Genomic DNA, 27,874 nt, shown 5'->3' with positions numbered 1-27,874 from the left:
TCGCCATTGATAAACTTCAGCGGGAATTTTAAATCCAAGAAACATGGATGGTGTAAACAGCAGCTGTAGCTACGAAAAAATTAAAGGTTGATATAACTCTGTTATTAAAATTTATGGTAAAATTCTAGTTTGGCTACTTTTGCTGTCCTGGAAATGGGATAGGCTAGAAACTGAACTTACAGGGAAGGATCTAGGGTGATATTTACCTATGTTAGGAACTAAATATGGTTGTTCTATGGCCGTTCAAAGGGGGGGGGCGACAAGGGCAAGCTGCCTTTAGTGCCATGGAGTGCTCAACGGAGTCTTGAGGAATGGTGGGCTTTGACGGCAGTCCATTGTGGTGGATTTGCCTAAAAAGTTTGGTGTGTTGACTAATGGAGAATTGGTGAGACCATTGACTGACTATGAGGACTTGACTAGCTCTGTAGTGGGGGTTCTCAGAGGAGTTGGAGCATGCAAAGCTTGTAAAGGTAGCTAGTCAATGGAATTAGCCTACTTTGACCTCCCTGTTGAGACAAACCCAACATTGAGGTTAGTGTTGCTACCTATGTTTGTGTGGGGGATCTCAAGATGATGACTGGGTATTGTCTCAAGGTCTTGGTATCTATGGCCATCATTCTAGGATGGTAGTGGGATTTTTGGCAGCAATAATAGATTGGGATCTGGCTCTGCAGATGGGAGTTGTTGTGAAGAGATGAGAGCCTGCAAAGCTTGTGACAAATCTTGAGTTGTGGATGAGGACCAAAGTCATGCCATCTGAAAAATAGTGGACATTAGATTACTAATACTGTGGTAGTTGCTGCCCCAGCAACATTTTGGTGGGGCCTGGGAAGCACTCTTTACCCTTCCTGAGGGCCCAAGTGGTGCAAGATGAAGGATTGGCTTGGTCAAAAGAGAGGCAGAAAAGTCCTCAGGTGAGCCAAAGTCTTGCACTGCAACTGCACTAATGTAGCATTGATTTTGCAAGCAATATGCCAACATGCTCCTGAAATCTTGATGTATATTTTCTATGTGTGAATTTGTAGTGAAAAATAGTCATATTGGGGACTAGAGTGGCTCTGTGATTCAAGGATCATGGATTCCACTCTGCAAGACTAAAGGGAGTGAAGGTGAGCTTGCCCTAATAGAGCATGGCTTGAGGTGTGCAATTGCATTGGCCTTGTTTGAGGGAGAATTTGAAACATTCATTAGAATGACCCTGGAGGATGGGTCACTTGGCTCACATTATGAAGATGAACACAGCTAGACATGTGATTCCATGCAAACTGCAGGACACATGGAATGTCTATATTTTGAACACAAATTGCATGTCCAGCCTTTGAGCTTGGCTGAGAGACAGATGTTTTTATCATATAGTATTTGAGTACCATCACTGCAAGGCTGAGATTCTTTTAGTTCTGTTCCCTACGGACTAAAGTATGTCCTGCAAAAGTATTTTGAATTAGAATAGGCTACCTGCTACTTGGCTACTCCTTCCCCTTTATAGGGCAGTGGTCTCTGAAATATCTGTGTTTTGAAAGTGAGACCTTGTAAAACAGATCTTCCACTTAACTGAAGTACAAGAGAACTTGTTTCAGCTTCACAACTTTGCTTAATCCCAATTTATGAAGTTTCTAAGATCTGCAAACACATTACCTAAATAAAAAAAAAAACTAATTGGTATGGCCTAAAATCCTATTCAAATAACAGGAATTGTATTTTCAGAACTAAAACCAGAGAAAAAGAAACTGTTAATTGAAAATTAAGGTAAAATTAGGGTTTTATCAAATTTCAGTAGGTGTAGACCTGTAAAGGAGGCAAATTGCTGAGACTTCAGCTAGAAAACAGACAAGGTTTAGCATAAAAGCTCAGCAATACCTTCCCAGGCTGTGTTTTTTGCCTTGGATTCATTACTGATAGTTTCATTTTCCTAATTTAACTTCTTTCCAAGATAGTGAAAAATAGCTAAACCATATAGCCTCTACAGTGTTTTATTTTTGTAAAAAAATATTGGGTAAAATTCTAGTTGATTTACTTTTGGCTATCTTGGAAAGGGGTTAGGTTAGGAAAATGAAACTTTCAGGGATGAGTCTAAAGGCTAAAGTATGTCCCAGTAAGGTATTTTGAAGTACCCACCTCTACTCCTTCTCTCTCTAGAGGGCCCTGACCTTTGATGACCTTTAAAAATATGTGTTTTATAAAAGTGAAACTTTGCAAAATAGGTCTTCTACTTGAATAAAGTACAACAAAATTATTTTCAGCTTTACAATTTCACTCAATCCCAATTTACAAGGTTTTAAAGATATGCAAATGCATATCCTAAGTTTTGAAAAAAAAACATTAATATGGCTCAGAATTCTACTCAAATAACAGGAATTGCATTTTGAAAACTAAAGGCGGAGAAAAGGCAACTGGTAACTGAAAATTAAGGAAAAATGTTGTTTTGTCAAAATTTCAATAGGTATAGAACCTGTCATGTAGGCAAATTTTAGGGCCCTCTAGAGAGAAAAGGAGCATAGGTGGGTACTTCAAAATACCTTCCCAGGACATAATTTAGCCTTTAGAACCATCCCTGAAAGTTTCATTTTCCTAACCTAACCCCTTTCCAAGTTGGCCAAAAGTCAATCAACTAGAATTTTACCAAACATTAAGGTTTCTTCATCATTTCTGTTCAGTGACTCTATGAGAGCCTTTGTAGAACAGCAAAGCCTAAGTTATATCATGGGCTAGTCTTCTACAGGCTTTTTGTGGTTGGCCTCTTGTGTTTGAAGTTTTGTAGGCTGAAAATATTTTTCAGAGCTGAGTTTTTCCAGTCTGTTTTGCTTTATATGTTTGTATTTGGTTTTGTTGTGTGTGGTTTAGGGAAGGTAGGTATACCTTAAACCTTAAATTGCATTTGCCAATGAGATAAGGTGGTAGATCCTCCTATAATTTTAATTATCAATAAAAGGGTCAACTATAATTTTAGTAGTTGACCCTTTGCATTTTATCTCATTAAATTCTGGAAGATTTTGTAGTAGGCTATGCTACTGGATATTTTCTATTTCAACAGTCTTTCTTTGTAGTTGGCTGCTCAAATAATCTTACCATATTCTTTAGAAGACCCCATAGATTATTTATAGAGCTTAGGAAATACCAGGTTGTCAAGGTGTTTAAAACTCAATCTGATTAGTTCTATTTATTGTAGTACTTTTGAGGGGATTTATTTTTGTATATCTATGGAACATTAATTCAGAGTCAATGATGATGCCAAGATCTCTTTCAGACTCTTCTATAAATAGGTTATAAAGGGGTTATAAATTAATTAGGTTATAAATTAACTATAAAATAGGTGATCTCCCATGTTTCCTATGCAGGTTACTATTCAGACTTTGGCTCTGTAGATTAATTGTTAGCCTGACAATAAAGTGTTGAAGAATAATGGTGTCTGTTGGGGATACTATTTCTATATGGTTTAGTATTGTCTGCATAGATCATTGTTGTGCTTTCATTGCCCTTTTTGATTTTATTAATGAACAAAAGGAAAAGGAGTTAGCAGGAGTAGGAGTAGGAAAGGGAAAAGTCTTAGAACCTGCAATCAGAGTTCAAAAGCTGTTGCCAAATAGAATGGTAGGCATACAACATTAGATCCTCACCAAATTAAGAGAGGTATCAGGCTTGTAACTGGTTTTCTAGGTCCTCTTACTTCAGACATGTAACTGATGAAATTCTAGAACAAGTCTCACCCTCTCTTTTACTTCATCAAGTTGTTCTAGATGTGCCCTATAGTTTTGAATTTGCCTGAATTCTTCTGTGTAGCCCATAGTAGACTCAAGTTAGATATACTGCAAAACCCTAATTAGCTCTGGAATAACTTTCTCTCTGTTGCAATTTCTGTTAAAAAGCTTTCTATATATAAGCACTTTCTGTTGCATGCAGATAATTATGAATTTTTAACTTTTACTGGAAAGTGATTCTGTCACCGTTGGAAGTTGTGCAGTCCCCTGAAGTTGTTCACCTAATGTATCTAAGTCAAATGATAAAAAAAAACAAAAAAACAGTTAGTAAAACCAGGCAAGCCAATGTAAGTAGATGACTTACACCTTTAAATATATTTACAGCTAATTTATGCTGAACTTTTGTTACTCCAGGAAGTCTGCTCCCTTTATTGTCACTTCTTGAATAAAAATTTATGTCTTCATTGGTCTGCACAAAAAAATAAGTAATGTTTTTATTCAGTAAATCAATTTAATAAATTGCTCAATTTCATTTCCATTTTCATGGCCTAAGCATATTTTGCTGATTGTAGGCTATTAAATGATATCATGCCATTAAAAAATTATTAAAACAAGTACTGAGCATAGCCTTGGACTATGTAAAGCGATTCTGTATAGAGCAATGCTGTTAAACTGGAAGTAACTCTTAAATTCTTGCAAACAGACATGTCATGAAGATGATGAAGTAAGAATAGTGTTATATTATGTCTAGTTCAGAACAAGACATAAAATCCACTGTCACCAAATTGTTTTAAAATTTGGGATGAAAAAAAGTAAGATGATAGACTGTTTGCTATTTTGGAATAAGTAAAGCTTGTAAGGCAAAACCTTGTCAAAGGCTAAGTGTGGTAAGTTATGCTTTCAAGATTGAATCTTTTGCCTAAGTTATGCCATGGGAAGGTATTTTGAGTGTCTACAGGAAGATTACCTATTAGAATTTTTATCATCAGCCTGGTCAATAAATCAGTGGCAGCATTTTATGTTGGCTTATAGGTTATAAACTCTATCTTTCTTGTATTGCACCTACCCAAGTCCCATGACATTACCACCTATAATCTTAACAAATTCCTTGCTTCCATTTTCCAGAGTTATCCAGCATTGTCTTATCAATTACCAAATGGTGATCTTTCCCCTTCTTTTCTCTCCATTTCCCTGTCTGAGATAGAAAGAAGAATTTAGAAACCAAGAAAACAAGTGTTTGTCCTTTGGATGTCCTGTTTTCTCTTATTAGAGCTTTCAGTGACTCCCTTTCAATGCTCTTTTCTGTCCATTCCAACAAGATTACCAAGTCTGGTCTATTCTAATGATGTGGAAACTGGGTTTCATAACCTTTTTGAAAAAGAAAACAGAAAGCCTAGTTTTGAAGGTATTTGGACTATTTCTCTTCCACCCATATTCTCAAGACTATATGAAGGATTCCTTTCAGATTGGCTAAAGGAAAGAAATCCTACCTCTTAATGACCTGTGGCTATTCAGGAAACTCAATTCCACTTCTACCTCCCACTACCTTGTTTTTCTTATGAACTATTTTGGGAAAAATCCTTGAAAAGCCTAATTTATGGCTAAATTTATCTTTTGTAGTCTTTAAAAGTATTTGACCTTGTTACCACAGTATGTTAGTTGAAAAACTTGTGAGTGAATTCAATGTTGATTGTTTCCTGGTGAAATTTGTTGCCTCCTTTTCATATAGATTTGAGGTAGTCAAAAACCAGAATGATTATTTAAATCTTTTCCCATTTCTCAATGGAACACCTTAAGGTACTCTCATTGGCCCCCTCCCCTTTTCAGTTAGGGTTAACAGCCTTGCTAAGGATTTTCAATATTGGTTCTTTCCTGGTAAAATTAGTTACCTTGTTCTTATAGTATAGATTGCAGGTAGTCAAACCCAGAATGATTATTTAAATATTTTCCCTGTTACCCTAATAGAATGCCCTATAGAATAATAAAATACCCTTTTAATAGAACACCCTAAGTTTCTCTCCTTGGTCCCCTTCTCTTTTCAGTTATGGTTAACAGCCTTCCTAAGGATTTTCCTGACAGAGGAAAATTTGTTGGTGACCTAACGGTTGTTGAAATTTGCTTTGGAATTGTAGCAAGCAACCCTGTGAGCACCCTCAATGAAATTGGAGAGGATGCCTTGGACTAGGACATGAGAGTAGACCCCTCTAAGTCTATGATAATGCCAATATATTTTCTTAAATCTCTCCTGAAATTTCTGTTTCCTCCTTTAAACTTCTTGGCACCACAATTGCTTCTAATTTAAAGGAGGATATCTGTGTTTGAGATATCATTCATAGGGTTAATGCATCTATCTCCCTCCTTAAGTTTCTCAGTAAATTTAGTGTCATCCATTACAAGTCCTTAAGGATTTTTATTTCCCGCATGCATCTTAAATATAATTATTGAGTATGGCACTCTGGTATTTCCTGAGAAAAATCAGAAAAATTTGAAGCCATCCAAAAAGAGCCAAGCAAATAATTTTCAACGAAGGTAAGGTGCCACACCCTCTGCATTTAAGAAAAGCTAGGTTGAAAACCCTTGAGTGGAGGAGAGTTATGTTGTGCCTCCATTTTGCAAAAAATTTCAATACCAAACCCTCACATAGAAAGTCTTTTCCCTAAACATAATTCCCCATCCAGATTCCACCTGGAGTTTTTCTGAACCCATTCCTGTTTTATCTCCATTTGTTCCTTCACCTTCAGATATGAAAATATCTTTGTTCCTTTCATTACTGAAAAAGTAAATAAAATATCCAGCTAGTTTCTCTTTCTTTATTTTTTATTGGATGGTGCTATTGCCCAGGCTTTTGGTACTTATTTGCTTGTTTTAGTCTACCACCTTTTTTGTGTCCCTTTTATATTTTTTCTATGTTTAATTGTTCTATTTTTTTAGTTTGACCAGCATTTTATCATTTTATTTTTTTAATTGACACTTTCCAGTTAAATTATTGATTTGCTGCTTTACCTTCAGATATGAGAATGTCTTACTCCCATTCATTGCTGAAAAAATAAATAAAAAATCCAGCTAGTTTCTCTTTTCTTTCTTTTTATTGGATGGTGGTACTGCCCAGTTTTTTGGTACTTATTTGCTTGTTTTAGTCTACCACCATTTTTTTGATGTCCCTTTTATATTTTTTCTATGTTTAATTGTTTTATTTTTTTTAGTTTTAACAGCATTTTATCTTTTTATTTTTTTAATTGACACTTTCCAGTTAAATTATTGACTTGCTGCTTTACCTTCAGATATGAGACTTCCTTACTCCCATTCATTGCTGAAAAAATAAATAAAAAATCCAGCTAGTTTCTCTTATCTTTTTTTTTATTGGATGGTGGTACTGCCCCGTTTTTTGATACTTCTTTGCTTGTTTTAGTCTCCTGCCCTTTTTTTTATGTCCATTTTATATTTTTTCTATGTTTAATTGTTTTATTTCTTTTTAGTTTGACCAGCATTTATCTTTTTATTTTTATAATTGAAACTTTCCAGTTAAATTATTGACTTGCTGCTTTACCTTCAAATATGAAAATATCTTTGTCCTATTCATTACTGAAAAAAAAAAAAATATCCGGCTAGTTTCTCTTTCTTTATTTTTTATTGGATGGTGGTACTGCCTAGGCTTTTGGTGCTTATTTGCTTGTTTTAGTCTACCACCTTTTTTTTAATGTCCCTTTTATATTTTTTTCTCTGTTTAATTGTTTTATTTTTTTTTAGTTTGACCAGTATTTATCTTTTTATTTTTTTAATTGACACTTTCCAGTTAAATTATTGACTTGCTGCTTTACCTTCAGATTAAATAAAAAAAAACAAGTTTTTTTACGCCCCGCTCTCCACGCTAAAGTTTGACTCTTTCTCTTAACTCTATTTTTAAAACAGTTAGAAACTTTAGCGTAAAGAGCGGGGCGTTGAAGAGGAAAAGCCCCTTTCATATACGGAGTAATTTCTGTTCGTTTGAAGTTTTAATGTTGCTCCTTACTTTCATTTAAAAACACTTGTTTTTTTTTATTTAATTTCTGGATGTTTTTGAATTAATGCATGTTTTGATCTTGGCTGTCTGCACATAAATAATTAAAACGAAATTTGTATATTAATTAATTGCAATTAATCGGATGATTTTGAGAAAAAAGGAGCGAGACAGGAGGCCTAGTTGCCCTCCAATTTTTTGATTACTTAAAAAAGCAACTAGAACTTTTAATTTTTTCAAACGTTTTCATTGGTAAAAAATATACGTAACTTACGAATTAATTTACGTAACGAACTTCTATATTCGTATGTTTTTATTGCGTGTATGAGGGGGTTCAACCCTTGTCGATACCTCGCTCTTTATCCTAAAGCTTAAGTTTTGTCCCTAAGAATGACCCCTGACTCACAAAGGTCGTAGAATAAATAGTTGAAATTACTAAAAATACTGTAGCGTAAAGAGTGCGGTATAACGAGGAGGTAAACCCCTCATATGCGTAATAATTTGTGTCCGTTTTAGGTTTTAATGCTGCTCCTTACTTTCAGTAGAAAAACTTTTAATATTTATTTTTTCATTGTTTTTTTTTCAAATAATGCTAGAAAACCCTGCACCCCCTTCATTGAAATTCTCTTCCCCCATGACAAGTTTCTCCATGGAAATATCCTCCCACGTAACCCCCCTTCCCTCAAATCTCCCCCCTAAACAAAAAAATCCCCCTGAAAATGTCTTAACACTTCCCAGTAACCATTACTATATGTAAACACAGGTCAAAGTTTGTAACTTGCAGCCCCTGCCACGGGGACTGCGGGGCAGTAAATCGTCCCTAAAGACATACTTATTAGGTTTTTCGACTATGGTGAATAAAATGGCTATCTCAGAATTATGATCCGGTGACTTTTGGGAAAAAATGAGCGTGGGAGGGGGCCTAGGTGCCCTGCATTTTTTTGGTCACTAAAAAAGGGCACTAGAACTTTTAATTTTCGTTAAAATGAGCCCTCTCGTGACATTCTAGGACCACTCAAGCGATACGATCACCGCTGGGAAAAAACAAACAAAACAAACAAATAAACACGCCTCCGTGATCTGTCTTCTGTCAAAAAATGCGAAATTCCACATTTTTGTAGATAGGAGCTTGAAACTTCTACAATAAGGTTTTCTGATACACTGAATCTGATGGTGTGTTTTCACTAAGATTGTATTACTTTTAAGGGGTGTTTCCCCTATTTTCTGAAATGAGGCAAAAATTTCTCAGGCTCGTAACTTTTGATGGGTATAACTGATCTTGGTGAAACTTATATTTTTAAAATCAGCATTAAAATGCGATTCTTTTGATGTAACTATTGGTATCAAAATCCCATTTTTTAAAGTTTCGGTTACTATTGAGCCGGGTCGCTCCTTACTTGTTACATAAAAAAAATAGTTTTTCTAACTGAAAGTAAGGAGCGACATTAAAACTTAAAAAGAACAGAAATTACTCCGTATATGAAATGGGTTGTCCCCTCCGCAATCCCTCGCTCTTTATGCTAAAGCTTTTAATTGTTTTAAAAAGCAGAATTGTGGTAAGAGTCAAACTTTAGCGTAAAGAGCGAAGGATTGCGGAGGGGATAACCCATTTCATATACGGAGTAATTTCTGTTCTTTTTAAGTATTAATGTCGCTCCTTACTTTCAGTTAGAAAAACTAGTTTTTTTATGTAATTTCTGAACGTTTTTGAATTAATGCATGTTTGATTTTGGCTCTCCACACATAGATTATTAAAATAAATATTACATTTTAATTCCTTTTTTGGCTAAATGGCTTTCTCTTAGTTCTGATCAGACGATTTTGAGAAATATGGGATGGGGAAGGAGGCCTAGTGGCCATGCAATTTTTCGGTTACACAAAAAGGCAACTATAAATTTTAATTTTTAACGATTTTTTTTATTAGTAAAAAATATACGTAACCTAAGAAATAACTTACGTAACAAACTTTTATATTCTTAAATTTTTATTATGTATATGAGGGGTTATGTACCCTCGTTAATACCTCGCTCTTTACACTAAATCGTAAGTTTGGTGCCGAGTTTTTAAGAATGACCCCTGTATCAGAAAGGCGGTAGAATAAATAGTTGAAATTACTAAAAATACTTTAGCATAAAGAGCGAGGTATTTATCTCCTCCTAAATACCTCGCTCTTTATGCTAAAGTATTTTTTAGAACCCCTGATATGCGTAATAATCTCTGTTTGTTTTAAGTTTCAATGGTACTCCTTACTTTCAATTGAAAGAATTTTTCCATGTTTATTTTTTCATTGTTTTTTTTTATAGTAATTTTAGAAAATCCTGCGCCCTTTTCATTGAATTTCTGTTCCCCCATGACATATTTCTCCATGGAAAGATCGTCCCACAGAGCCCCCTCCCCTCATCCCCGCCCCCAAAACCCAAAAAAAATCCCCTGAAAACGACTCTACACTTCCCAATAACCATTATTATATGTAAACACTGGTCGAAGTTTGTAACTTGCAGCCCCTCCCCCAGGGACTGTGGGGGAGTAAGTCATTCCCAAAGACATAGTTATTAAGGTTTTTGACTATGCGGAACAAAATGGCTATCTCAAAATTTTGATCTGTTGACTTTGGAGAAAAAATGAGCGTGGGAGGGGGCGTAGGTGACCTCCAATTTTTTTGGTCACTTAAAAAGGGCACTAGAACTTTTCATTTCCGTTAGAATGAGCCCTCTTGCAACATTCTAGGACCACTTGGTCTATACGATGACCCCTGGGGAAAAAAACAAACAAATTAACACGCACCCGTGATTTGTCTTCTGGCAAAAAATACGAAATTCCACATTTTTGTAGATAGAAGGCTGAAAATTTTGCTATAGGGTTTTCTGATACGCTGAATGCGATGGTGTGATTTTCGTTCAGATTCTGTGACTTTTAGGGGGTGTTTTCCCCTATTTTCTAAAATAAGACAAATTTCCTCAGGCTGGTAACTTTTGATGACAAAGACCAAATTTGCTGAAACTTATATATTTAAAATCAGCATGAAAATCCGATTCTTTTTATGTATATTTTAGCATCAAGATTCCGTTATTTAGAGTTTCGTTTACTATTGAGCCGGGTCGCTCCTTACTACAGTTCGTTACCACGAACTGTTTGATTAAAGAATAAAAAAAAAACAACTAGTTTTTTTAACTGAATAGGAGCGACATTAAAACTTAAAACGAACGGAAATTTCTCCGTATATGAAACGGGTTGTCCCCTCCGCAATCCCTCGCTCTTTACGCTAAAGTTTTTAATTGTTTTAAAAAGCAGAATTGTGGCAAAGAGTCAAACTTTAGCATAGGAGCGAGGGATTGCGGAGGGGACAACCCATTTCATATACAGAGAAATTTCTGTTCGTTTTAAGTTTTAATGTCGCTCCTTTTCAGTTAAAAAACTAGTTTTTTATTTAATTTCTGAACGTTTTTGAATTAATGCATGTTTAATTTTGGCTCTCCGCTCATAAATTATTAAAATGAAATTTGCATATTAATTCCTTTTTTGGCTAAATGGCTTTCTCTTAGTTTTGATCAGACGATTTTGAGAATTAAGGGGTGGGGAAGGAGGCCTAGTTGTCCTGCAATCTTTTGGTTACATAAAAAGGCAACTATAAATTTTAATTTTTAACGAATGTTTTTATTATTTAGTAAAAGATATACGTAACTTAAGAATTAACTTACGTAACTAACTTTTATATTCTTAAATTTTTGTTATGTATATGAGGGGGTTTGTACCCTCGTTAATACCTCACTCTTTACACTAAATCGTAAGTTTTATCACAATTCTTTAAGAATGATCCCTGAATCAGAAAGGCTGCAGAATAAATAGTTAAAATTACTAAAAATACTATAGCATAAAGAGCGAGGTATTTATCTCCTCCTAAATACCTCGCTCTTTATGCTAAAGTATTATTAGAACCCTCATATGCGTAATAATCTCTGTTCGTTTTAAGTTTCAATGCTACTCCTTACTTTCAATTGAAAAAATCTTTTCCATGTTTATTTTTTCATTGTTTTTTTATAGTAATTTTATAAAATTCGCGCCCTTTTCATTGAATTTCTGTTCCCCCATGACATATTTCTCCAAGGAAAGATCCTCCCACATATCCCCTTCCCCTCAATCCCACCCCTAAAACCAAAAAAAAATACCCTGAAAACGTGTCTACTATTCCCAATAACTATTATTATATGTAAACACTGGTCGAAGTTTGTAACTTGCAGCCCCTCCCCCATGGACTTTAGGGGAGTAAGTCATTCCCAAAGACATAGTTATTATGGTTTTTTACTATGCGGAAGAAAATGGCTATTTCAAAATTTTGATCCGTTGACTTTGGACAAAAATGAGCGTGGGAGGGGGCCTAGGTGCCCTCTAAATTTTTGGTCACTTAAGAAGGGCACTAGAACTTTTCATTTCCGTTAGAGTGAGCCCTCTTGCGACATTCTATGACCACTTGGTCGATACGATGACCCCTGGGGAAAAGAAAAAAAAACAAAACAAACAAACAAACAAATAAACACGCACCCGTGATCTGTCTTCTGGCAAAAAATACAAAATTCCACATTTTTGTAGATAGGAGCTTGAAACTTTTGCTTTAGGGTTCTCTGATACGCCGAATGCGATGGTGTGATTTTTATTAAGATTCTATGACTTTTAGGGGGTGTTTCTCCCTATTTTCCAAAATAATGCAAATATTCTCAGGCTCGTAACTTTTGATGACAGAGACTAAATTTGATGAAACTTATATATTTAAAATCAGCATAAAAATCCGGTTCTTTTGATGTAAATTTTAGCATCAAAATTCCGTTTTTTAGAGTTTCGTTTACTATTGAGCCGGGTCGCTCCTTACTACAGCTCGTTACCACGAACTGTTTGACCACAAACTGTTTGATATGAAAATATCTCTGTCCAATTCATTACTGAAAAAAAAATCAGCTAGTTTCTCTTTCTTTATGTTTTATTGGATGGTGGTACTGCCCAGTTTTTTGGTACTCAATTGCTTGTTTAACTCTCCCACCCTTTTTTTAATGTCCCTTTTATATTTTTTATCTATGTTTAGTTGTTTATTTTGTTTAGTTTGACCAGAATTTATCATTTTATTTATCACTTTCCAGTTAAATTATTGACTTTCTGCTTTACATTCAAATATGAAAATATCTTAGTGTCATTCATTAATGAAAAAATAAATAAAATATCCAGCTAGTTTCTCTTTCTTTATTTTTTATTTGATGGTGCTACTCCTCAGGTTTTTAGTATTTATTTGCTTGCTTTAGTCTCCCACCCTTTTTTTTAAAGTCCCTTTTAACTTGTTTCTATATTTATTCATATTATTTTTTTAGTTTTGCCAGCATTTTATCTTTGTATTTTTTTAATTGACACTTTCCAGTTAAATTATTGACTTGCTGCTTTACCTTCAGATATGAAAATATCTTTGTCCCATTCATTACTGAAAAATAAATAAAATATCCAGCTAGTTTCTCTTTCTTTATTTGTTATTGGATGGGGGTACTGCCCAGGTTTTTATTGCAGTTGGTATAAACCAAGTGACATATAGCAATCGCAAATTCTGTCGGTCTGTCGGTCCCAGGATATCGTGTCTCAGAGCTCTTATTTTAAATCTCGAACAGATCTGGTGACACTGGGGGGGGGGCAAGTTGGGAGGGGGAAACCTAAAACTTGGAAAACACTTAGAGTGGAGAGATCGGGATGAAACTTGGTGGGAAAAATAAGCAGATTATCTATCTAGATAATCTCAAATCTAGATACATGATTGACATAACCGGAACGGATCCGCTCTCTTTGGGGTAGTTGGGGGGGGGTTAATTCTGAAAAATTAGAAAAAATTAGGTATTTTTAACTTAAGAACGAGTTATCGGATCTCAATGAAATTTAATAGAAGGATATCGTGTCTCACAGCTCTTATTTTAAATCCCGACCGGATCTGGTCACATGGGGGGGAGTTGGGAGGGGGAAACCTAAAACTTGGAAAACACTTAGAGTGGAGGAATCGGGATGAAACTTGGTGGGAAAATAAGCACAAGTCCTAGATACATGATTGGCATAACCGGAACGGATCCGCTCTCATTGGGGTAGTTGGGGGGGGGGGGTAATTATGAAAAATTAGACAAAATGAGGTATTTTTAACTTACAGACGGGTGATCGGATCTCAATGAAATTGTGATATTTAGAAGGATATCGTGTCTCAAAACTCTTATTTTAAGTCCCTACCGGATCTGGTGACATTGGAGGGAGTTTGGGGTAAGGAACCTAAAATCATGGAAAACGCTTAGATTGGAGGGATCAGGATGAAACTTGGTGGGAAAAAAGCAGAAGTCTTAGATACGTGATTTACATAATTGGAACGGATCCGTGCTATTGGGGGGGGGGGAGTTAATTCTGAAAAATTAGAAAAAATGACGTATTTTTGACTTACGAAGGAGTGATTGGATATTCATGAAACTTCATGTTTAGAAGGATCTCGTGACTCAGATCTCTTATTTTAAATCTCAACCGGATCCAGGGGGCAGTTGAGGGGAACCGGAAATCTTAGAAAATACTTAAAGCGGTGAGATCAGGAGGAAACTGGATGGGAAGAATAAGAACCTGTCTAAGACACGTGACTGACATAATCGGACCGGATCTGCTCTCTTTGGTGGAGTTGGGGGGGGGGGATAATTCGGAAAAATGAGGTATTTGTAACTTACGAAAGGGTGACCAGATCTTAATGAAATTTAATATTTAGAAGGGTCTTGCGCTTTAAAGCTCTATTTTTAAATTCTGACCAGATCCTGGAGGGGGAAACCGGAATTCTTGGAAAACGTGAAAATTAGGGTATTTTTATTTTACGAAGAGGTGATAGGATCTTAACGAAATTTGATATTTAGAAGGAATTCATGTCTCAGAGCTCTGATCTTTTGACATTGGGGGGAGTTGGAGGGAGAAATCTTGGAAAACAATTAGAGTGGAGGAATCGGGACGAATCTTGGTGGATAGAATAAGCAAATGTCCTTTATAGGTAATTGACGGAACCGTACTGGATTCGCTCTCTTTGGGGGAGTTAGGGGAGGGGTTCAGTGATTTGGCGAGTTTGTTGTTTCTGCACGTGCTAGGACAATGAAAATTGGTAGGCGTGTCAGGGAGCTGCACAAATTGACTTGATAAAGTCATTTTCCCAGATTCGACCATCTGGGGGGCTAAAGGGAGAGGAAAAATTAGGTATTTATAACATACGAGTGGGTGATCGGATCTTAATGAATTATGATATTTAGAAGGACATCGTGACTCAGAGCTCTTATTTTAAATCCTGACCGGAATTAAGCCTCTTATTTTCCTTTTAAATCAATCTATTGATTCATAGAATTTTGCTAGATCTCATACCATATGATCTCTTGGCTCTTAGCTCTTCTTGCCTCGTCACAAGTGCCATATGAGCTCTTAGCTCTTGTTGGTATTTATTGCTTGCTTTAGTCTCCCACCTTTTTTTAAAGTCCATTTGAACTTCTTTCTATATTTATTCATTTTAATTTTTTAGGTTGACCAGCTTTTATCGTTTTATTTTTTGATTGACAATTTCCAGTTAAATTATTGACAGAAGAATGATTATTCATTCTGATTTTTCCTTTTTTGTTTTGGTATTCTCTGCCAATTTTCCAGTTTTCGTTTTTTATGACATTTTTAACTCTGAAATTGGAATTCAGCCCTTTGGGTAGATATTCTTTGAAATAAATATCTTATTTTATCTTTTATCAAACAGTTCGTGGTAACGAACTGTAGTAAGGAGCGACCCGGCTCAATAGTAACCAAAACTCGAAAAATGGAATTTTGATACTAATAGCTACATCAAAAGAATTGCATTTTAATGCTGATTTTAAATATATAACTTTCATCAAGTTTAGTCTTACCCATCAAAAGTTACAAGCCTGAGAAAATTTGCTTTATTTTAGAAAATAGGGGGAAACATCCCCTGAAAGTCATAGAATCTTAATGAAAATCACACCATCAGATTCAACGCATCAGAGAACCCAATTGTAGAAGTTTTAAGCTCCTATCTACAAAAATGTGGAACTTCGTATTTTTTGCCAGAAGGCAGATCACGGATGCGTGTTTTTTTTTTTTTTTTTTTTCTTTTTTTTTAGTTACGTAAGCTAATTTATAAGTTACGTATACCTTTAACTAATAAATAAATTCGTAAAAAATTAAAAGCTCTAGTTGCCTTTGGTTTAAGTAAACCAAAAAAAGTAAAGGTTTAAGTAAACCTTGGTTTAAGTAAACCAAAGAATCGGAGGGCAAATAAGCTTCCTCCCCCGTTTATTTTTTCTCAAAATCATTCGATCAAAACTATGAGAAAGCCATTTAGCCAAAAAAAAAAACGAATATGCAAATTTCGTTTTAATTATTCCTCTGCGGAGAGCCAAAATCATAACATGCATTGATTCAAAAACGTTCAGAAATTAAATAAAAAAACAAGTTTTTTTAACTGAAAGTAAGGAGCGACATTAAAACTTAAAAAACAGAAATTACTTCGTATATGAAAGGGGCTGCTTCCTCATCAACGCCCCGCTCTTTACGCTAAAGTTCTTTACTGTTTTAAAAAGAAGAATTGAGAGAAAGAGTGAAACTTTAGCGTAAAGAGCGGGGCGTTGTAGAGGAAGCAGCCCCTTTCATATACGAAGTAATTTCTGTTCGTTTTAATGTCGTTCCTTACTTTCAGTTAAAAAACTTGTTTTTTTATATTTAATTCTGTACTAGACTTAGCCAAACTAGCTTTAGTAAAACAAATCAGTTGTAGTTTGAACATATTTTTCAACAGGCCAAAAACCTGGATTGGAACCTGATTTCGTCGATTATGTCCAGCTTGTTGTCTGCTAGAGTTGCCCACACGCCAAGTGGGCTAAAATTTCTGTACCAGTAGGCATCTAAATGTAATATTTTTATAGTACAAGGAGAAACAATTAATTGCCACACGGTATTGAATGCATTTATCGTTTAATATACTGTTAGGAGGTTAAAGGTTCAATTCTAGTTGAATAAACAAAATTGAAAAAGTAAAATTCTTTTTATAATAAATAAAATTGATTAAGTAAAACTTGAGTAGTATAAGATTTCATTTCATGACTGGAAAAGAGAATATTTGTAACATAGTTTGCTTTCAACGAAGCGCCAATGACGCAGTAGGTTTTAGACTTTTACAGCTAGGGAAGGAGGCAGTACCCATGCTGTTCTTTGAATTGTTTTTTTTTTTTGCTTTTCAATCTTGATTTGTATATTTAAGCTTTTTTAAGGTTTATTTATTCATTTATGTTGTATGTTTGTTGGCTCTGATTGTTTATTTAGTTTCTGTTCGTTTTGGGTTTCATTTAGTAATAATTTTCGTAATATTTAGTAATAATCGTCATTTAGTAATAATAATTTAGTAATAATAATTTAATTAGTAATTCATTTTCAATAGTAAAATAGTTTTGCTCGTTTTAAGCTTGATTTGCATATTTAATTTTAGCTGAACTCGTTTTAAGATTTAATTATTCATTTATATTAGTACAATAAGATAATTAAAACGAAAGCAATATGAAACCGGAAGAATGGAACAACAAGAACAGTGCAAGAAGAGATAAGAAAACTAGAAATAATATTGATAAAAAAGAAAACGAACCAAAAACAATTGACCCCCTCCCCCACAAAAAAAAAACAAACAAAATGTATTTAAGCCACTCTAACCCCATTCAGGTAATAAAATTCCTGCCTAATATAGGTTATATTTTAATTACTTTTAGTTTTATTCATGAGCAATTCCGATTTTCCCCTTCTCTTCTTCACCTGATTAGTTGCAATTCCTTTTTTCGTATTTTTAGACGTTTCTAAGCGGTCTTTTTTTTTTTTTTTTACTAGCGGTCTTTTTTTTATCTTTTCTTTTCCTTTTTGTTGGCCGGTGTTTACCCCCCCCCCCCGAAAAATACACTCCGTGGAAAATAAACCCTTACGGAAAATACCCTTCCCCAGAAAAAAACATGGAAATTGCCCCGCTTCCGAAAAATATCGCGCTCACGCGGCTGGTTGGTCTCCACTCCCTTTGGACTTCAAAAAAGGACTAGAAATATCAATTTCTAATCAAAAGAGCACATTCCGAAGTTTATTTGACCTTGAAGTGGAGGTGTGGATAAAGAAGGAGCAATCCCCCTCCTGTACGGAATAAATTCTGCTTTTTTTGGGGTTTTGTGTTATTCTTTACTTTCAGAATAAAAGCATAGACCAGAAATATACGCATAAATCATAAGGGAGTAGAAATTAATTTCACATTTTTTATGCGTTTTAAAAGTTTTTTGTACCCCTCTCCCACCCCAAAAAAAAGTTTGCTTGAAAATACTCTTTTGCTGGCTGTTTGTTGGGAAATTTTTCAGGGAGGGGATTACCGGCATTATTTTAAAAACAATCAGAAATTGGTCTTTTCAAATGAAAGTGTACAAGAACATTTTTCACCTGAGATCATCCACAAGAATGTTTATGGGTGGAATTTTCAGCTAGAATGAAATTGTCTTGGAGGAATTTCCCTAGAGGGGAGGGTATTTTTACGTGAAAAGAGCTTTCCGTGGGGGAAGGAATTTTTCACGGAAGAGAGCCAGATTTGCCAGTATTATTTGAGAACGATTGGAAATTAAATTTGAAAAATGAGTTCTTTTTTAACTGAAAGTAAGAAGCAACATCAAAACTTAAAATGGGCAGAAATTATTGCGTATACTTTAGTATATAGTATGCGCATACTTTAGCATAAGGAGTACTTTTAATTAATTGTAAGTTTTGACTTTTTGTCCCAATTCTTTAAGAGCGGCTCCTGAAACGGAATGGCAGTTTAATCAGAATAATAAGCTTTTTTTAAATTTCCAATCATTAGTTATGAAAGAGTATCGGTGATTGCAGACTGGAGACAGGAGATGGTGCCTAAAACCCCCTTGAAGGAGCTTGATTTTCCGGCATGATCTGATTAATAATCAGAAATTAAAATTTAGAAAAATATGTCTTTTCAACTGAAAGATTAAGGTAGTAACCAAAACTCTAAAGAATTTAATTCTAATATCAATATATCCATCAAAAGAATCAAATTATTATGCTGATTGAAGATATATGATTCATTAAGTTTAGTGTTTATGAAATAAAGGTCCTAAAAGATCAGGAGAGGGTTTTCAACTTTTCAGGAACAGTTGCATACAAAACTAGAGAGTTTAAAATTTGACACGGCGAAAGATGGATGGCGTAAATATCTAAGAGCGTTTACTGAAACACGAGGGGCATTTTAATTAGAATTACATAAAAAAACTAGTTTTTTTAACTTAAAGTAAGGAGCGACATTAAAACTTAAAACGAACAGAAATTACTTCGTATATGAAATGGGTTGCCCCCTTCGCAATCCCTCGCTCTTTACGCTAAATCTTTTATTATTATTTTTTAAAGCAGAATTGTGGCAAAGAGTCAAACTTTAGCGTAAAGAGCGAGGGATTGCGGAGGGGACAACCCATTTCATATACGGAGTAATTTCTGTTCGTTTTAAGTTTTAATGTCACTCCTTACTTTCAGTTAAAAAAACTAGTTTTTTTATGTAATTTCTAAACGTTTTTGAATTAATGCATGTTTGATTTTGGCTCTCCACGCATAAATTATAAAAATGAAATTTGCATATTAATTCCTTTTTTGGCTAAATGGCTTTCTCTTAGTTTTGATCTGACGATTTTGAGAAATAAGGGATGGGGAAGGAGGCCTAGTTGCCTTGCATTTTTCGGTTACATAAAAAGGCAACTATAAATTTTAATTTTAACGAATGTTTTTATTAGTAAAATATATACGTAACTTAAGAATTAACTTACGTAACAGACTTTTATATTCTTTAATCTTTATTATGTGTATGAGGGGGTTCGTACCCTCGTTAATACCTCGTTCTTTATACTAAATCGTAAGTTTTGTCCCAATTCTTTAAGAATGACCCCTGAATCATAAAGGCCATAGAATAAATAGTTGAAATTACTAAAAATACTATAGCATAAAGAGCGAGTTATTTATCTCCTCGTAAATACCTCGCTCTTTATGCTAAATTATTTTTAGAACCCCTCATATGCGTAATAATCTCTGTTCGTTTTAAGTTTCACTGCTACTCTTTACTTTCAATTGAAAAAACTTTTCCACGTTTATCTTTTCTTTGTTTTTTATAGTAATGTTAGAAAATCCTGCGCCTTTTTCATTGAATTTCTGTTCCCCCATGACATATTTCTACAAGGAAAGATCCTTCCACATAGCCCCCTCCCCTCAACCCCACCCCCAAAACCAAAAAAAAATCCTGAAAACGACTGTACACTTCACCATTATTATATGTAAACACTGGTCGAACTTTGTACCTTGCAGCCCCTCCCCCAAGGACTGTGGGGGAGTAAGTCATTCCCAAAGACATAGTTATTATAGTTTTTCGACTATGCGAAACAAAATGGCTATCTCAAAATTTTGATCTGTTGACTTTGGAGAAAAAATTGAGCGTGGGAGGGGGCCTAGGTGCCCTCCAATTTTTTTGGTCACTTAAAAAGGGCACTAGAACTTTTAAATTCCGTTAGAATGAGCCCTTTCGCGACATTCTAGGACCACTTGGTCGATACGATGTCCCTTTGGAAAAAAACAAACAAACAAATAAACACGCACCCGTGATTTGTCTTCTGGCAAAAAATACGAAATTCCACATTTTTGTAGATAGGAGCTTGGAAATTTTGCTGTAGGGTTCTCTGATACGCCAAATGCGATGGTGTGATTTTCGTTAAGATTCTGTAACCTTTAAGGGGTATTTTCCCCTATTTTCTAAAATAAGGCAAATTTTTTCAGGCTCATAACGTTTTTTAGAGTTTCGTTTACTATTGAGCCGGGTCGCTCCTTACTACAGTTCGTTACCACGAACTGTTTGATAGGAACCTTTTTTAAAAGGACTAACAGCTTTAACGTAAAGAACAAGTTAATAAGGAGGGGGCAACTCTTCATATACGGAATATGTTTCCCAAAATTAATATGCAAATTTTGTTTTAAATTTTCATGTACGTTCAGGTTTCTGCCAATTTTTTTATGGAAAAATGTTCTGGTTTTATCTTGGAGCATAACCAGATCCCCCAATTATCTTGGAGCTATTATCCACATGTTTTAATTTCTGGGAAATCATTTTCACGGAAGGGGCATTTCTGGAGTGTTCCAGAAACCAATTAGAGATTAAAGTCTCGGAATTCTTGAACGTTCAGAAATTAAATACAAAAAACAAGTTTTTTTAAACTGCAAGTAAGGAGCAACATTAAAACTTAAAGGAAACAGAAATATTTTCATGTATATGGAGGGGATAGCCCCTTTTCCCTGAAAAGGGGTTGTCCCCTCCTCAATGCATGTTTTATGCTAAAGTTTTTATTGTTTTAAAAAGTAGAGTTGTGACAAAGAATCAAACTTAAGTGTAAAGAGTGAGGCGTTGAGGAGCGAACAGCACCTTTTATCTGCGGAATAATTTTTGTTCGTTTAAAGAGTGAGGCGTTGAGGAGTGAGGCGTTGAGGAGCGAACAGCACCTTTTATCATTAATAACTCAACATTAATAACTTTTTTGTTTAATAACTCAAAGGCACAAATTATTCTTTGAAATGCTGCTGATTTCAAGCATTGGATGCGTGAGGTAATTGTATATAGGCTGATAGATTGCCTCTGCATCCCCTTTATCAACGGAGCATTAATCAGCTATGCAAGGGTGGAATGTGACATAAATAGTGCAAATAAGGTGCAACATTTTCTTGAGGTTCTGACCATAACTGAAATTACAGCACACGCGCACGAATGAAAAAATTAAAACCAACTAAAATATTACCCACAAATAAAAACCAGTGGAAGTATTTTCAGCCTCATAGCTTTATTTCCTGAACTATAAAGTGATTTTATAAAAATGTGTACTCTACTCTTTTTGAAAAAAAATCCATATTTGACCTCAAGCATTAGACAAATCACTAAAGGTCACCATTGAAAACATAGAGCCAAAGAAATCTACACTCATAAGAAAATTAAGTGAACACATTTTTGGCCAGCACAAGCTTGGGCGCCCATAAGGGGGAGGGTCCCCTGCCTGAATGATGCTTTCTTTTATTTCTATATATATTTTTTAGGTCTCTATTATACAGCATTAGAAGTGCCAATTAGACCAGGTAAGCCCCCAAAAAATCAGCTTATGGGTGACCATGAACACAAGTATACTTGCAATGCAAAAGTTTATATAACCAGAAATAGCTAATATTTGGATTCAGTTTTCATAACCTACTACCTAAGATAGATGCCATTGGTTATACTTTTTCAACTTTGAACTTGAGCTTTTCTTATATGAGTTTTTTTTATTTTTTTTATTTAGTTTTTATGAAAGTATGTTTACCCGAACAAAATTTGAAATACAATTTATCAAACAAAGTAAACCAATTAGTCAATTACTGCAAGCTGATGGTCATTTCAACCTGTATAAAAAACCGCAAACTTATAAACACTTTCCCTTCATTCAACCCTGTTCAAAGTTTCTGCTTTTTCTTCTTCAGCAAACAGCACTTCGACTTGCATCCTTTGGAGGTCTTGTGACTTACAAGCTGGTTGACGCTGCTCCATGGTATTATTTGTGTTCTTCCAAGGGGGGAAGAAAACTTCTTTGGCTTTTTCATAAGGGCAAAACAAGGGAAGCAGCAGTCACTTCCCAAGAGGGAACGCTACAGTAACGGCATGTTTTGGATTTAGGTACATGTCTCACCTCTCCTTACTATAAGAATGATGCTTGCCTAATCGAGGGAGTCAATATGCACGCCACGAAGTCCATTGCTGGCATGCATGATCCCCCTTATAACAAGAGACGAGAGTGCATGCAGTTACCCACACTTGTTTTCAAACGAAGCCATGGTAATATGATGCTGGCCTAGAAGTATGATGCACATCCAAATAACCCCATTTTTATCAAACATTCAAGCTAGCAACATAGAAGAGGCCAGTCATAAAAGCTTTCAAAGCCTCCAGTTAATATACGAACGCGGCAAGATTTCTTCTCCTTGTGTGCTGTCAACGATTATAATAGTCTTCAAGCTGAAATGCTGATAAGTCCTTTAAGTCCAGACTTGACAAGGAAAGGAATCACAAGTCATAGAAATATTAATGGGACCGTGCATCCCATTTAATTAACCAATGATGCCTACCTCATCATACGAGTTGGGAGGCTGATGCTGCTTGTCATACCCAAACATCTCGCATACTCTATCCAAAGGTGCTGTTTTGTGACAATGTTAGCTTCGAATTATTGGATAATTGTCATCATAGGCCGCGCCTACTTTGCGGTCACCGTTACCGAGTGGGGTTAAATTCAGAGCTTCCACTTCTAGGGAGATTACCCTATTTTAGGGAGAAATCACTTCTTGTAGGGATACTTATTTTGAACCTAGGGAGAAAGGGAAATCTGGGGAAAAGTAACGATTTTCAGGGAAATCTGGGGTAGAGTAATGATTTTAAGTAATTCCCAAAGAAAAAATCTGACCAAAAGATTGTTGATAAGTGGCTCAAGTTACCAATGTATAAAAAATTGGATAGAGAAAAGAGTATTAAACAAGTCAAAGAAAATTACTTATGTACCACACTGTAGGCTCTGTTTGAAGTATGAATATAGCGGGAAATCAGAGTTGACTAGACATGCTCTGACCAAGCAGCATGTAAAAGCAAGCAATGAAATTGAGACAAAGGTTGGCAGTGGCAGCATTGAAAAACTTCTGACTGTAGACAGCAATTCCAAAGAAATTGAACAGCGCATCTGTCTATTTTGGGCAGAACATAATCTGCCATTGATTCTTGCAGACAGTTTGTTTCCTCTCCTAAGAAAATTATTTCCTAAAAACCAGGCCCTAGAAGGGGTCACTCTGGGTAAACAGAAAGCTACAAACATTTTATTACAAACATCTCGCATACTGGTGCTGTTTTGTGACAGTGTTAGCTTCGAATTATTGGATAATGGTCATCATAGGCCACGCCTACTTTGCGGTCACCGTTACCAAGTGGGCTTAAATTGCATCTCTCCAGCAGACCTCTATTACGGTGTATTCACTGGGCCCTAACACAGTAATGAAAATTCGACACGGAGCACAACAAATCCAGTTGTGCTTAATTTTGCTCCAAAGTGCAAATTAAGGTAATTGTGCATATAAAACTGAATACCAAAGACCAATAAAAACAATTAAAAAGAAGGAACTGATTGAATAGCCAAAAATTTTGTCATTAATAACTCCTTAGTTGTGCTCTAGGAATGATACATGGACGGATGATAGATAGACTTATTTATTAACAAATGAACTGACATCATTTTTATACAATTTTGAACTAAATCAATGATTTTTATTAAAATCAAGTAGTTGTGGGCATCAAGCCATGGCTAATGTAGAAAATTCCAAGACAGAAAGTCCGATTGAATTAGAGGGAAATCTGGCATAAGCCCTTATTAGGACTGTATAAAAATGATTTCATTTCCTTTTTTAATAGATAAGTCTTTATATCATTCTTCCATGTGTTTTTCTTAGGGCAGAACTAAGGTAGTTGGTCATAGAACTAAGATAGACGTAGAAACTATAGTTTTCCAAGTGTTTTGTTAAGTGGTACCAGTAAACGGCGGGAGTAAGTATGACTCTCTAATTGGACCAATACTTGTTTGCCAGCTTTTAGAAAGGCAAGGCCATCTAGAGTCTCAGGCAGGTTGACCACTTGATTTTACCAATTTTTGACCAATTTGATTTTAGAATTAGAATTTAGAATCGACAATAGATCAAGAATACGAATACTCTACTTAACATATAGACTTTGGAGATTTCCTCTTAAGGTTGCAAGATAGCATTACCTATGCTGGTTTTTTAGAAAATGCTGAACTGTTGTGATATATCTGGAATCGGCTGGTTTTCTTGAATAAATGTTTTGAAAATATTGGAACAATATTTGGAGGCATAAATACCTCCTATAATTAAGAGAAGTTCAAGCAAAGTTTTGCTGATAGATGGGTGAAGCTTATGCATTTACCCCTAACCAAGGGTCCTACAAAATAACATAATAAAAAGTAAAATAAAAAAAGCCAAAATATTGCATGCATCAATTTATATTCTACTTCTTAAAAATTGTGTTTCAGTTCTGTGTTTCAGGAAACAGATTCCTTATTACTTATTCAAAGATCCACTTGCTACAATAACGTTCGTATGTATTTTCGCTGTTATTGTTACAATTTTTTTATGCAATTAAGGTTGAGAACAGTACTTGTCATATAAAAAAAAAAATTCTGACCGCAATCGTCGCAAAACAAAATGTAGGACATGAGGTAATAATGAAATAAATGAAAGTGACTTCACTAACATAATTGACTGCCAACCTTATTTAGCAACCAAATTTAACAAATTAGTGATGTAAATAATGACGAAAACTACACTGCCTTTCCTACTATCTTCTATCTTCGCCAATTTCTCTTCTTCTTTCCTGTTTCTTATATTTCGTTTGTTTGTTTGTGTAAAATGAGTGACGGCCATTTTTTCCGTTTTATTTAATATGATAGATTAAACTTAAAGACCCCTTCTGTCTGTTCTTTAACTCTTCAAGATTGGTAAAAACAAATCAAATATGTCTCTTTCAGCTGTTCTTTTGGATATGGTTGCTTGCCTTGAAAGCCATGCACAACTGAGGCAGAGAAATATAGAAGCTGATATGTTTGAATACATGCTAAAGTCATTTCCAGAAGCTGTAGCCCTTCAAATGGAAATACTAAGAAGACATGATTTTCCTGGCGATTCAGAAGGTCTTTTCTTTTTCTGTTTTTCTCGAAGTAATTAACTGGTTAGGCTGAATACATGCTAACTTGCCTAAGTCATTTATACATGAATACGTGCTTAAGCCATTTCTAGAAGCTCAATCAATCAATTTTTGATTCGATTAATCTGTTGTTGTTTTTTAAATTAATTTTTTTTTTTTAATTCTTTTTCTATTTTTCAAGAAATTAGGCTGAATACATGCTAACATGCTTGAGTCATTTATGCATGAATACATGCTTAAGCCATTTCTAGAAGCTCAATCAATCAATTTTAAAATTCGATTAATCTGTTGGTTTTTTTAAATTGATTTTTTAATTCTTTTCCTATTTTTCTAGAAATTAGGCTGAATACATGCTAACATGCTTAAGTCATTTATACATGAATACGTGCTTAAATCATTTCTAGAAACTCAATCAATCAATTTTTGATTCGATTAATCTGTTTTTTTTTTTTTAATTGATTTTTTATTTATTTTTTTATTCTTTTTCTATTTTTCAAGAAATAGTTAACTGGTTAGGCTGAATACATGCTAACATGCTTAAGTCATTTATGCATGAATACTTGCTTAAGCCATTTCTAGAAGCTCAATCAATCAATTTTAAAATTCGATTAATCTGTTGGTTTTTTTAAATTGATTTTTTAATTCTTTTCCTATTTTTCTAGAAATTAGGCTGAATACATGCTAACATGCTTAAGTCATTTATACATGAATACGTGCTTAAATCATTTCTAGAAACTCAATCAATCAATTTTTGATTCGATTAATCTGTTGTTTTTTTTTAATTGATTTTTTATTTTTTTTTTTATTCTTTTTCTGTTTTTCTCGAAATTAGGATGAATACATGCTAACATACATAAGTCATTATACATGAATACGTGCTTAAGCCATTTCTAGAAGCTCAATCAATCAATTTTTGATTCGATTAATCTGTTGTTTTTTTAATTTTTTTTAATTCTTTTTCTATTTTTCTAGAAATTAGGCTGAATACATGCTAGCATGCTTAAGTCATTTATACATGAATACGTGCTTAAGCCATTTCTAGAAGCTCAATTAATCAATTTTTGATTCGATTAATCTGTTGATTTATTTTTAATTGATGAATTTTTGTTATAAAATTTACTGTTTTAATTTACTGTTATAAATTTGTTATAATTTACTACTGCTGCTACTAAAAACTCACCGCAACACCAAGCCGCCTGATGCCAACATAGCTACAGGCACTCCTCTTCCATCCCAGTCTATTTAAAGCCTCCCCCTCTTCACACCCTCCCAAGAAGTTTCCATTTCCTTTAAATCTTTCTTTATGACATTCTCCCATCCTTGACGAAGACGACCTGCTTTCCACTTAGCCCTAGACGTTTGGCCAAAAAGGACAATCTTCGGCAATCTGTCACCCTTAATCTGTTGAAATTTACATAAATTTTAGTGATTATTAATAACATTTGTTAACATTAATAGAAGTAGATCCGATTAATGTTGATAGAAAATGAAGAATGATTGACTGAACTATGTACAGAAAGAAAATATATTTTTCCTTTTCTATATGTCTAACTTTGTTTCGTGTCTTGTAGATCTTAATTTTTCTTATTTATTTATTTTTCATTGAAAGATTTTTGGATATAAATTCAAATTACGAAATACGGAACGATTTTTTTTTTTCGAAAGTGTTTCGATTTTTTTTTTTTTTTTTTTTTTTTAATGTTGCCTGTTTTAAAGTATTGCTTGTATTAAGAAAAAAATGTCAGTTTGGTTTCAGAACTCATTTATGAAATGATAATGGGGTAGCAACGAAATTATGAAAGCTGCAACAAAGAATTATGGTGGGGGGCGCACAAGACGCATTATATTAAATACCTAACCTAATCCAATCAAAATAGCATCGCTATATATTAAATATTTAATAATGAAAATATACCTAAAACGTAGAGTTCAACTGAGCCTAAGCTAATTTTCTTCGGATACTGCCGGCCAAAAACTGGTTACTGTCTTATCTGTAGATCCACATTCTCGACTGTGTACCTAATAATGCAAAAGTACCTATAATGGCAACAATATGCTTCTATTGTTGCATTATTATTTCAGGGACGTCACAATTTCTACAATTGGCCTCTTCCGTTGGTAAAGAAGACCCTGAAATTCAAACACTGTTAACCAAGGTCAGGAGTCTATTACTACCTCCTGTGAACTACAAGAACTGTGTTTAAATTGAATAGTTACGTGACTGTGTTTGTGTTATATGAAGTGATGGAATATAATTGTGTATATTTTTCTCAATTACGGTTTTTGTTCTATTATTGTTTTTTTTAAAAGAGTTTTTCTAGTTAA

General features: G+C 34.5%; 1 protein-coding gene across 1 annotated transcript; it reads left to right on the top strand.

Annotated features, from left to right (window-relative positions):
* The first annotated feature begins 20 nt into the window (after window positions 1-20).
* Window positions 21-27,874, top strand: LOC136040644 (protein C10-like). The gene is made up of 3 exons (XM_065724926.1): window positions 21-86; window positions 25,374-25,535; window positions 27,632-27,874. The coding sequence occupies exons 1-3, from the start codon at window positions 44-46 to the stop codon at window positions 27,751-27,753; spliced, it is 327 nt and encodes a 108-aa protein (XP_065580998.1). The 5' UTR covers window positions 21-43; the 3' UTR covers window positions 27,754-27,874.

Source organism: Artemia franciscana, chromosome 21, assembly GCF_032884065.1.
Source record: "Artemia franciscana chromosome 21, ASM3288406v1, whole genome shotgun sequence".
NCBI classification, from domain to species: Eukaryota; Metazoa; Arthropoda; class Branchiopoda; order Anostraca; family Artemiidae; genus Artemia; species Artemia franciscana.
Note: the sequence above shows the minus strand (reverse complement) of the source record. Positions and strands in the feature narration are given on the sequence as shown.